General features: G+C 39.4%; 1 protein-coding gene across 2 annotated transcripts in view; it reads right to left on the minus strand.

Moving 5' to 3' along the window:
• intu (inturned planar cell polarity protein) overlaps positions 1 to 11911 on the minus strand; it is a 160911-nt gene extending 149000 nt beyond the window's left edge. Inside the window, exon 1 of one of the 2 annotated variants that reach the window (XM_051927641.1) lies at positions 11392 to 11911. In XM_051927641.1, the coding sequence (XP_051783601.1) occupies positions 11392 to 11483 (92 nt within the window). In that variant the 5' untranslated portion in view covers positions 11484 to 11911. Of the gene's footprint in view, positions 1 to 8513; positions 8792 to 11391 lie in introns of those variants that run through there. The other variant, XM_028802234.2, reaches the window with a different exon arrangement.
• Positions 11912 to 13841: the final 1930 nt, after the last annotated feature.

Raw genomic sequence — 13841 nt, forward strand, 5'->3', positions numbered from 1 at the left:
CCTCTTTAACACACTACTTCTCCGCTGCGAAGCGCAGGTATTTTGCTAGTATATATATATATATATATATATATATATATATATATATATGTGTGTGTGTATATATATATATATACTTATATACATATAATATATATATACACACACATATATATATATATATATATTATATATATATATATGTGTGTGTGTATATGTATATATATATATATATATATATATATATATATATATTATATATATATGTGTGTATATATATATATATATTTATATATATATATATATATATATCTGTATATGTATATAATATATGTGTATATTATATATATATATATATTATATATATATATATATATATATATATTATATATATATATATATATATATATATATATATATAATATATATGACAGCAACACTCATAAAAATGACAACACAATTACATTGACAATCATGTTACGTTATTTTTAAAATGTTTCCTTTACTTTTTCATAACCTCTTTAACACACTACTTCTCTGCTGCAAAGCGCAGGTATTTTGCTAGTCTATACTAATAAAAGGCAAAGCCCTCACTGACTCACTCATCACTAATTCTCCAACTTCCCGTGTAGGTAGAAGGCTGAAATTTGGCAGGCTCATTCCTTACAGCGTACTTACAAAAGTTAAGAAGGTTTCATTTCGAAATTCTACGCGTAACGGTCATAACGGTCGACAACGTCTGCCATGTTAAACTTTCTTATTTATAGCCCCATCTTCACAAAATTTGGTAGGCAGCTTCCCTGCGCTAAACGAAACCGATGTACGTACTTATTTCAGTGGTATGACGCCACTGTCGGCCGCCATATTGAACTTTCCAACGGTCTTTGTTACTTATGGGCCCATCTTCAAGAAATTTGGTACGCGGGTTCCCAACGTTAACTGAATCCTACTTACGTACATATATACGTTCATAGCCTGTAGCTCGGTCGCCGTGTGAAGCGGCATGGGGTCCCCCATCCCCACACCTCCCACATAGTTGTCTGCCTGCCTATAAAAGGCCGTCCATTGCTCCGATCTCTTCATTCCCTTCCTTGCTTCGCCACGGTATTCACGTCTCCCTGCTGATAACTGCAGCCTTTTTATTTAATCCACGGCTTCTCCGCTGTTTTATTGTTTGTTTATTACAATTATAGTTATTGTGTAGGTATTTTAGACTTAGTTTACATTGTTAAGGTACCCATTTCCTTTATCGTTCCAACCATACCCCCATTAACATGTCTATCGAGGTGATCACCATCAATCAAAGAACTGTCACTTACCGAGTGGTTTCCATGCCCGGAGATGGCGCCTTCCTTTTCCATTCTCTGTGTTACATATTGCACGGCCATATCAAGCTCACTCTTGATATCAGGAAGAACATTGTGTCTTATGTATTGAATGATTGGGATAGGTTCAAGGTCTGGACTGATGACGGTACAGGAGATAATTATACTACGCAGGAGCACTATAAGAGTGAAATGCTTAAGCCTTTCACCTATGGTTCTGCATGTGAGTTGATGGCTGCCGCTGAATTGTTCGGTTGTCGCTTTCAAGTGTACTGAAATGGCCAAATATTTTACACCTTTGGACAACCGCCAATGCCTCTTACAAAGCCTTCTTCAAAATGTTTACCCCAATCTACGAAATCTCCACGAAAACAACATGTCATGGTTGAGGGAGAGACCTATCCTGACACCAAGAAATGACATGACTACGACTATAAACCACATTTTACTTCAAGAACTACCTTCACAACCGAAAACATATCAGTCTGTGGATTCAGTTGTAGAAGTGGAAGACGCGGTGTGCTATCCGGTAGAGTTTCTCCACACTGAATCCTCCAGGCACTCCTGAGCATAATCTAATTTTGAAGGTTGGGGCATCAATAATGTTACTGAGAAACTTACAGCCACCGAAACTTTGTAACGGCACGAGACTTCAGGTCACGTGTCTGCAAAAGAACCTAATTGAGGCAACTATTTTTACTGGCAGTGGCTCAGGGGAGAGAGTTTTTATTCCTCGCATCCCCGTTATACCCTCTGATCTCCCATTTCAATTCAAACGCCTCCAATTTCCAATAAGGCTCTGCTTCGCAATGACAATTAATAAGGTCTCAGGGATTTGAGGCAAGATTGCTTTTCACATGGCCAACTGTACGTTGCATGCTCAAGAGTAAGCTCAGCGCACAGCTTTTCCCACTTGGTCATATTACAACCAGAGGGCCGAACTGACAACATGGTATACAAACAGATCCTTAACAAATAATTATTGGTATATTTTCCCTCAGTTTAAAAAGGTTTACTTTTCTTCTTAATAAAAATTTTAAGGCAGTACTTCGCCGCTGCGAGGCGCGGGTATTTTGCTAGTGTGTAATAAATGCAAAATGCATCCACTGCAGGATGCAATCAAGTAAATAGGTCAAATGTCAAAAAAAGAAAATCAAAAGTAAAACAAACAAACAGGATAGAATGGAAAATGTATGACTAATGAACAAAAATGTCAGAACCTACTTTGTAGGATGTGGACTCAGAGTGATTCTAAGGTTGTAAAAAGGCATGATGACATCAATTGTGCCAGTATGAAGTGGCTTAACAAACCAGTCGAGCAAAAAACAGCCTGAAGATCTTCACAAAAACATTTTTATGAATCTAAAAGGAGCTGAAATATGCTCAAGGTTAGCTGCGATCTGCAGATTCAGAGAGACTTATATAGATGAAGCCAGTAACAAAATGACAAGTATAGTATACCCTTTCAAAGGAGCCATTTCTGCCAACTACCTTATTGAATGTAAACATTTTCCAAAACAAAGTATCAGACATTTGACTTTAATTAAGTCACATACTTAAAGAACAACACTGGGTTTTCTCAAAAACAGTGCAAGTGTAGAATGGTAGAAAAGTTCATTAAAATCAAAGAATTTTTTTAACTGAATAAAGTAAAATATCTTTTGATGGTCACAGTATATTTGAAATTAATAAAGTAAAGAGCCCTTTAATCCACAGTGAACTTGTAGTAAACATAATGAGTCATCTTTTTATTGGCCAAAGCCTTGAGAATATTACAGAGATCCAAGATTTACAAAGACTCCAAAATGTCTAAGCTATAAAGAACCCCGGTCAAGATAAATTACTTGATGTACATACAAGACAGTTCCATTGGGCTTCAGCCACTCAATGTACTCCAATATTTTGAGTAATCCTTCTATTTTCTATTATTTACTAGATCTCTGAAACTGCTTTTGTAACAACAATTATAAATAAGCTCATAAATGATCTTCCTCCAGTTTTTTGAATCAGGTGTGTTAACTCTATTTGAGACAGTTTTACTGAAGAAATGGTATGCAAAACAGGGTAAAGCAGTACATCAGCTAGGCTATGTCATAATTAAAGAAAAACAAGTTATATATTTTAATACATTTATGTTTATCATGGGGGCGGCACGGTGGCGCAGTGGTAGCACTGCTGCCTCGCAGTTAGGAGACCCAGGATCGCTTCCCGGGTCCACCCTGCGTGGTGTTTGCATGTTCTCCCCGTGTCTGCGTGGGTTTCCTCTGGGCGCTCCGGTTTCCTCCCACAGTCCAAAGACATGCAGGTTAGGTGGATTGGTGATTCTAAATTGGCCCTAGTGTGTGCTTGGTGTGTGGGTGTGTTTGTGTGTGTCCTGCGGTGGGTTGGCACCCTGCCTGGGATTGGTTCCTGCCTTGTGCCCTGTGTTGGCTGGGATTGGCTCCAGCAGACCCCCGTGACCCTGTGTTCGGATTCAGCGGGTTAGAAAATGGATGGATGGATGTTTATCATGGTGCTGGAGAGTGGTGATATTTTCTATATTGGTCGGACATGCAAGTATGAATTTCAGTGTCCTCTGTACTGATGACAATACTAGTAATCCTAGTACTTTTATCCCTATTGATGTCAGATGTTGTTTGGTCAAGAGGCAAAAGTCAAGAAAAATATTCAGAAACATGAAAAGACATGAACATATCAGAACTGTTACTGGAATTTTAGAATACACCAAGAACAACAATTGTGAGGATGAAAATCAGCATTTATGAGAAAAAAGTATTACTCCAGATGGAGAACTGAAATGTACTGCTTGCAATGTTATTCCAACACACACCAAACTGAGTGGAAAAGGACATGAAAGGTGGCCTAGCATTATTATGAGCACAGAGAGGTTTCCAGTTATATTTATGGCTACAGTCGCTCAAATTTCTAACAGATACAGTGCATCCGGAGAGTATTCACAGCGCATCACTTTTTCCACATTTTGTTATGTTACAGCCTTATTTCAAAAAGGATTAAATTCATTTTTTTCCTCAGAATTCTACACACAACACCCCATAATGACAACGTGAAAAACGTTTACTTGAGGTTTTTGCAAATTTACTAAAAATAAAAAAACTGAGAAATCACATGTACATAAGTATTCACAGCCTTTGCCATGAAGTTCAAAATTGAGCTCAGGTGCATCCTGTTTCTCCTGATCATCCTTGAGATGTTTCTGCAGCTTAATTGGAGTCCACCTGTGGTAAATTCAGTTGATTGGACATGATTTGGAAAGGTACACACCTGTCCATATAAGGTCCCACAGTTGACAGTTCATGTCAGAGCACAAACCAAGCATGAAGTCAAAGGAATTGTCTGTAGACCTCCAAGACAGGATTGTCTCGAGGCACAAATCTGGGGAAGGTTACAGAAAACTTTCTGCTGCTTTGAAGGTCCCAATGAGCACAGTGGCCTCCATCATCTGTAAGTGGAAGAAGTTCGAAACCACCAGGACTCTTCCTAGAGCTGGCCGGCCATCTAAACTGAGCGATCGGGGGAGAAGGGCCTTAGTCAGGGAGGTGACCAAGAACCCGGTGGTCACTCTGTCAGAGCTCCAGAGGTCCTCTGTGGAGAGAGGAGAACCTTCCAGAAGGACAACCATCTCTGCAGCAATCCACCAATCAGGCCTGTATGGTAGAGTGGCCAGACGGAAGCCACTCCTTGGTAAAAGGCACATGGCAGCCCACCTGGAGTTTGCCAAAAGGCACCTGAAGGACTCTCAGACCATGAGAAAGAAAATTCTCTGGTCTGATGAGACAAAGATTGGACTCTTTGGTGTGAATGCCAGGCGTCACGTTTGGAGGAAACCAGGCACCACTCATCACCAGGCCAATACCATCCCTACAGTGAAGCATGGTGGTGGCAGCATCATGCTGTGGGGATGTTTTTCAGTGGCAGGGACTGGGAGACTAGTCAGGATAAAGGGAAAGATGACTGCAGCAATGTACAGACACATCCTGGATGAAAACCTGCTCCAGAGCGCTCTTGACCTCAGACTGGGGCGAAGGTTCATCTTTCAGCAGGACAACGACCCTAAGCACACAGCCAAGATATCAAAGGAGTAGCTTCCGGACAACTCTGTGAATGTCCTTGAGTGGCCCAGCCAGAGCCCAGACTTGAATCCGGTTGAACATCTCTGGAGAGATCTTAAAATGGCTGTGAACCGATGCTTCCCATCCAACCTGAGCTTGAGAGGTGCTGCAAAGAGGAATGGGCGAAACTGGCCAAGGATAGTTGTGCCAAGCTTGTGGCATTATATTCAAAAAGACTTGAGGCTGTAATTGCTGCCAAAGGTGCATCGACAAAGTATTGAGCAAAGGCTGTGAATACTTATGTACATGTGATTTCTCAGTTTTTTTATTTTTAATAAATTTGCAAAAACCTCAAGTAAATTTTTTTCACGTTGTCATTATGGGGTGTTGTGTGTAGAATTCTGAGAAAAAAATTAATTTAATCCATTTTGGAATAAGGCTGTAACATAACAAAATGTGGAAAAAGTGATGCGCTGTGAATACTTTCCGGATGCACTGTATCAAACCACTGATAACTCTGCTCAACAAAGAAAGCTTCTTAATGAAGGACTCATGTGCTGTCACTGATGATTCAAGAGTACGATGTTTGAGCCCCAAAGATATGTACACAGCAGACACTACTGACACTCTTTCCAGAAATATTTAACACCAAGAGAACACACTGAATTAGAAAAGGCTGTCAATGACTTTGCTGATAGTAGTATATGTTTTATTGCAGCAGGTTTTAGAAACAACAAAAGAAAATGAGGAGATTCAGCTAGTGCTAAAATAGAGAAGCCAGACCCGGTCAAGATACATACCTGTAAAGATAATGCCAAGTCACCTAAAGGCATAAAAAAACCAAACAAGGTCATCTTACTGAATCAAGAAGACTACTACAGCATAAGAAAATCATGACTGCAGTCGGTGTAATGTGTAATTTTTGAAATTCCCAATACTTATCAACTTTTGGTGGTGGGCTGTGTGTAGTACACAGTGTACAAGTTCCCCTATGTTTTTGTAGAATATCCTCTGGCTGCTCCAGTATTCCTCACACATCCTCAAAGAAGACATGCAGGTTACTTTGAACACATTCCATCTGAGTGCAAGTGTCGATACGCGAGTGGACCATGCGATGGACTGCTACTCTGTCCAAGGTGGTTTCCTTCCTTACATTCAGTTCTTCTGGATATACTCTGGCCCCTCTGCCACTCTGAACTTTATCAGATATGGCAATGTGCACAAATTGTTTAGGTTTGCCTACAATTCAACCTAAGTGGACGTATTGAAACTTGAACTTGGAATTGCAATTCCACTTGTTTTGAAGAAGTGATGCTTTGCTACAATTCATCATATTTCTTTATGAACAAACTGAATATGCCTTTTATACGGTTTTAATAAAAAAATGCAGTTTTTGCAAAGCCTGTATTTTTTATTGCTTCCTGTTTTTAAATGGTTAATGACTCATAACTTAGTCTTACCGATACATTCAGCAATTTACACATTTTCAGTACATAAAATACTCCACTTCCTCCACTATGATATGCCATTGGTGAACCAGAAATATTTAAACTTTGACCTCTCTTATGTATAAACAAATAGTATTTCCTACATTTAGGATGAGAATGACAGACAAGAATGAAAATGGTTTAAGCAAATGCACTGATAGGGTTCATGTTAAAGTGTATGTATGCCTATTTTCAGTGTTGTTAAAACTACTTTCTAAAACACATTACCACTTATGCAATTCATTAAAATTAGTAATGGATATTTAACCCATTTAAATGTTCAATTAAAACATGTTCATGTGAAAATATCATACACTTAGGTGTTTTTTCATGTTTTTTTCATTCATTTTTTCCTTGTAAAACTATTACTTGGACACACAAAAAATATTTGTATAATATGTATGTATAACAGACTTTTCTGTCCACATAGCAATGTCATTATTGGTCTGGCACTAGTCCAGATAACTTAGTTCTCCTAAAGCCAAATATGTGGACAGTACTACTTTGTGATGTTGCATCAAATCCACATTACTTGTTACTAGAGGAGAGCAATACAATCGCCAAAAAAAAATTCTGAACCAATGACATTAATATCTAGGTCTATATTGACAAATCCAAAAGAAACAGGATTCAGTGCAACAAATTCCCAATGTAAAAAGTACATCTTCACAACAGGCCCACAATATTTGAAATGATGTGAACATTTTCACATTTCTTTTAGGACTTGGAACATAAATTTCTCCCTTGGGTCAAGTAAACCTGTCTGTCTATCTAACCTGAATTAAAACAATGGCCTGGTTTCAGTGTCTCCACCCAATTATCAAGAAATCTAAAAAGAAACTTTACTTTCATATTGATCAAGAACAATAAATAAATTTCTGTGGAGCCGATTGTGTTTCTTTTTTATAACCACACAGTGCTTAATTTCCTTTTTGCCGTTTTATACTGTTAGGAGTTTTTATTTATATTTTAGCACTGTTTTACACTGTGCAGGATGTTAATTTCTTACAATGTGTTTACTATTTTTCTATACATAAAGATTACTTGCAAACTGAACTTTTTCAGTTAAATGTAATACAGTACAGTACTGTCAAAAAATAATTGCACTTAAATTGCATTCTAGGTTACTTGTTACTCCTTCATTTTAACCAAACTATTTCACTAAAAATTAAAGTAAGAGCTTTAAAATTTTCCAAACAAAAGATAAAGACACAAACAGCAAATCAATCCATAACCTTGACATTAAAACAGCTTTAACAAGGCAGCACTGAGTGCTGGTTAGAGAATTAGCCCCCTGAACAGGGCCCATCCTTGGAGTTGGGAAGGTAAAAAAAATAAGAAATAACTAAATTAAATTGAATCGTACAAGGTCTCGTTTCACTGGCTGCTGACGGAAACAAGTTGGTATGTGTTAGGGTTTGATTGGTTTTAAACTACATAGTTAGTGCAATAAATGCTTCACTGCCGATAACACAAATTGGTAATGCAAACTAAACTATTGGGTTTGTGCAATTTGCTCCTCGTATTTCTGTACAAGGAAATAAATAAACGTCCAAAACACTACAGCAAATAACACATTCCTACTGCAAAGTTTGCCCTCTGAACCCCACCTCGACATTGTTACGAAATAAATGCATGATACTTTTACTTACTCTGAGTAATACGAGTCTGTGTAAGATGATGCAGTGGATCTCGTCTCACTTTCGGAACTGAAGTTATCTACGTCTTCTTCCCGACCTGGATAATTGTCAGCATGACGTGGGGATAAAATAGCATCCCCCACAGGTTGCAGTCCTGTAGTCATTTTTTCGACTGCATTAATTCTGTTTAAAAGGTGATTTTTTTCGCGTTACTACAAATAACACTACTCTCAGTAGCACAATACAGATTCGCCATGATACTCACATCCGGGTTATTTGGTCCACGTGTAACTTTCTGACGTTCATGATTGGTAGTAAGAATCATTTCCATAGTAACACAGAAGCTCTAGAAGCGTATTGCGCGTGGTTGCTCAGTTACGCAGAGCACGTTAAAATATACAAAACCTCGTTCACCGCAGATGTGTACGAGGCAGGGTAATTTAGTCGACGGCGCTCTGATGAGGCTAAACATCCTATTTTACGAAGAAAACTGGAGAGCTTGCAAGTGGTTTATATTTACTGCAATGCACAAATAGTAAAAATAGCATAATTACATCTGGGCATTAATCTGCGACGAACATTTTGAAGACAGTCGATGTTGCTTGAATAGTCAACTATCTTAAAATAGTCAATGAAACGATGCTCGTTACTATATATAAAATGTATGTGCGCGCGCGTGTCGCTGGACGTGTGTTGCAGGAGTTTTGTGTGGAATGGTGGCAGGGGGGAGTAGTGGTGAAGTGATGAAATAGCTGCCTAACTGGTCTGCGCAGTTACTGCTAACGATATCGGTACCTTCAGATGTCTTACAAGCATCCTTGTAGTCGAGATCGTCACCCCTGTGCCTTCATTCTCCTTCGCTCCTGTTTTTTGCGAAGAATCTCTCCAAAATATTAATTTAAAAAAACTCTTCGAGTCCCACATTTAAATCCTCTCTCAATTGTTTATTTTTTTGTTTTCGCGAGACCATCCAACGTGTTTTTAAACCTGCTTATCCAGAGCAGGATTGCCCACTGTTGTCTAAGTTGTTAGCTCTGCATGCATGTGCTCGCCGTGTTTCCACTGGCTAACTTATGTCACAATCAGCAATACCCTTTTTCTTGCAACTGATGATCTATTATGTGGTTCCTATACTGAGCGTGTGTGCCTCCAGTTTTGAATAATGAATAGTCCCCCTACTAACTATATTCCATCTTGAGTTAAAATACTGTAACAGTTTTGTGTGTCCTGAGGGTTGTGTCGGGGGAAGGAATAGGGGATGGCCGGTAACTCCACCCTAGTAATGGCTCTGATTAACTTTTTAAAATGGCATTTCTAAACCTCGCAATACACACAAACCAAACTAAAAAGCTGCGTATTCATTAATTCATTTCATGTTCTACAGTGCTAATTAATGGAACGCTATTTGTCGCAAGAAAGGTACCAATCCTTAACTGGGAACCTATCCTTCAAAGGGCGTATTTTACGCCCACGCCCACTCTGATTCGACAATATGCACGTATTTGAAATTTGGGAGGAAACCCTTACAAAGATGGGGAGGGAGTACAATCTCCACTCAAGCGCTCGAATTAGATTCGTCTTAACTGCATTACTCTGGATTTAATGTACGTCATAAATAATATTTTACGAGTCAGATTTTAAACTTCGAAATGATGTGTTATGTATGTAACAGAATTATAAATGAATGTGATGGGCTGGCGTCCTGTTCAGGGATTGTTACAATCTTGCACCCGATGATTGCTGTTATAGGCTGCCGCTTAAAGCCAAACCCGACCCTACTCTGGGTAAGCGGTTTTAGAAAAAATAATGGATTTTTATAATCTCTGAAGGACATAATTGTCCTCCTGCATACAAAGACGAATGTACTTGCAGCTTGACAATGAAGTGTGCACCGTGACGCTGTCACGGATAAGAGTGTTATGAAGATGGATGCATGGGTCGATGGAATATTTTACTGTGCTAGTTATTTTACCCTTAATCTGCCAGTAAGCAAATGGTGGACAGGGTTCAAGTCCATCGGGGGGCGCAGTCACACACTCAGACCACATAAGCAACTGTTAGTCAACCGAACATGCACATCGCTGTGATGGGAACAAAAACCCAGGCAGACACAGGATGTCTGCAAATCCCAGAAGACTGAGACCTTGAGAGGAGTTAGAACTAAAGGCGGCAGTCCTGGTAACCACTGCGCCGACGCGCGGTCCCATTCCGAAAGCTTATTATTTTTTTATCATTTATGCAAAGTATCGGCAGCCAGTGACCGGAATTGTTAATCAAAGACACATCATTTTGTGTGGAAATTATTGTAAGACTGCAAATACTCTGAATGTGCACAGCAGGCATGCTCTCGGTCAACAAGCTTGTGCACAGGTATTAAACGTTTTTTAATTAATTTAAAAACAACTTATAGTTGTGATTCTTTGTAATTAAACACTAACTGAATGCACCATATGCGTTTATAAAACTTTTATTCTATAAAGGCAAACCTAATCCAAATAAAATGTCTAAGGCACATTATCACTTATGAATTAGTTATATTGATTACTTATATTTGTTATTTATATACGTTGTTTCATCAAACGAAGGGCACTATGCTGTTAAGTTTTAGTAACTTTAAAATAAAGCTGATCAGATTTGGACACGTATTGTGTTATGCAAGGTACTTCCTAGCTGTGTTCATGGTGTAGTGAAGGCGCTATAATAAACAACCAAAACCACGTAGCTCTCTCATGTTATGACTTTCTAGTCCTCCACTATTAAACATCTTAAAAGTAGTCTTTAATTATTCTCCGCCTAAATGGAAAAAATGTGCTTTTCTGTTCAAAAATATAATATTCTATAACACTAGTCCCTCACGGAGACACGAGAGTTAACAACCCGTAACACTGACCTGTAGAGCAGCACACTCCGGATTGAGTCGAAGTCCTCCAAATTTTTGGACGCGGGTGTACAGAATTTCCCACGAATTCCAGGATTAAACATTCTTCAGCTGGAAATCACCCAAACACCTATTTGCCTGTAAGTCTACTCCCTCGTCCCCATCGTTTGCTATTTACATGCTGAAGCTGCGACTCCTTCTCGCTTGGAAAGTCTTCGCTGCATCAAATAAAGCAGCACAGCCAAAACTGAGTTTAAATTACATGTTAAAAAAGGACAATCCGATTGGACCTCACAGTATCGCTTTTACGTATTCATGCGGATAAAAGGCGCCTTGCTTAATTTAGGACCTTTTTTCTTCTGCTGTCAGTCAACAAGTGAACAAAAATCTGAACTGTCTGGAGTGACTGAAAGAGCGGCTCGTAACACCCTGTGGGATCCAAGAATCCCGGCTGCGGACACACACATGGCACGCCCACGTCGCCAAATGCCGCTCGTCATTATAGCAGGTGGGTGCGCTCTTTGCCACAGAGCATTTGAACAATCGCAGGATTTCAAGATCTCAAGCTGCTCCGGGTTGCGCTTTTATTTCCTGGAATTGTGTGGAATGTTAATGAAAGTCGTGGTTGAATTAATATTTATTAAGAAACTAATTACAGCCTATTGGCATTTCCATCCACCCATCCATATAATAAACACGATTAGTCCAGGTCAGGAGCGCAAAATGCCGACGCCTGTCCTGGCAGCATTCTGTTCCGACGAGGCACTGTATAAATAAGGACTGATCTACATTACGGACATGGTTTTATATAACCGTCATGTACTTATATATCTAGCCTACATTCTAAACATGGTTTAATATAAACATTTATTTCCCCATCCTGGTTATGGAGCCTGTCCAGACTGCAGCCACCACAGCATCGTGCCCTTCTTTTGACTCTCCCACTTGGACAGAGGCAGTGGTGCTGTAAGAATTATGTTTCTAGACTTCTCTAGCGCCTTCAACACCATCCAACCTCTACTCCTTAGGGACATGCTGACAGTGATGGGAGTAGATTCATACCTAGTGCCATGGATCGTGGACTATCTTACAAACAGACCTCAGTATGTGCGTCTCGGGAACTGCAGGTCTGACATTGCGGTCAGCAACACAGGAGCGCCGCAGGGAACTGTACTTTCTCCGGACCTGTTCAGCCTATATACATCGGACTTCCAATACAACCTCGGAGTCCTGCCACGTGCAAAAGTTCGCTGACGACACTGCTATCGTGGGCTGCATCAGGAGTGGGCAGGAGGAGGAGTATAGGAACCTCATCAAGGATTTTGTTAAATGGTGCGACTCAAACCGCCTACACCTGAACACCAGCAAAACCAAGGAGCTGGTGATAGATTTTAGGAGGTCCAGGCCCGTTAACATTATTCAAAGTTATTGTCTGTTTTTACCTGCATTTTTATTACTCTTTAATTTAATATTGTTTTTTGTATCAGTATGCTGATGCTGGAGTATGTGAATTTCACCTTGGGATTAATAAAGTATCTATCTATCTATCTATCTATCTATCTATCTATCTATCTATCTATCTATCTATGTATTTGCAATACCTATACTATATGGGAAGCTGCACACACTCACATCTGGCCAATTGAGAGTCAGCAATTAATCCAAAAATGCAAGTGTTTGTCATGTGCGAGTACCTGGAAAAAATATCTAACACAAGTAGAACATGCAAATCCCTATTAGACAATGAAACGAGGAAACAACAGTACTAGCAATCTCAAATAATCGAGATTTCTTTTGCTCAATTGACCAGTGTTATACTTTTACTTCTATAATGGGACATTCTTGTGACAAGAACATATTATCATTCACCTACTGACTTTTTCAGCTGCCAGTTCTGTTCACTGTCACATTGTTCTCAGTCAAAGGCATGTTACTGTGTATGTAGGCCATTGAAGAGTAACATTTGCTTTAAAGTACTTTTTAAAGCAAGTGCCATCTGTTTCCCGAAGAGAGGTATTAGCTCTCTGGAAATGTGTTCTTTTATATTGCGGCATTTTAATTAACCTGAATTATAAATTATTACAAATTAAAATGGTATTACCCCACTCAGCATGCAATGGCGGTTACAAGCTTACACGACAAGTTAGGATAATTCTAGTTCTTTAATAACGGCTTACGCTGCATAATTAACGGGGAAGACACACCGCAGTACTCAGTCCAAGGGTGGGGACCTTGCGTATGGAGTTTGCAGTCATCGTCACAACGTTTGGAAGGATTTCTCGGACCAAGTCGACATAGTCTCCTGTAGTCCGGGCGTCAAGTCTCCCCATGGCTGGCAATCCTCCAAGATGCTTTATAGTATTTCTCCACGTGCAAGCCCCCAGATGGTACAGAGCCCATTTCCAAACAAGGGTACAAACTTTTAGCTGACATCAGACAGTAAGTTTTTATAACACACAGTT

The sequence above is a fragment of the Erpetoichthys calabaricus genome, chromosome 5 (genome assembly GCF_900747795.2).
Source record: "Erpetoichthys calabaricus chromosome 5, fErpCal1.3, whole genome shotgun sequence".
In the NCBI taxonomy this organism is placed as follows: Eukaryota; Metazoa; Chordata; class Cladistia; order Polypteriformes; family Polypteridae; genus Erpetoichthys; species Erpetoichthys calabaricus.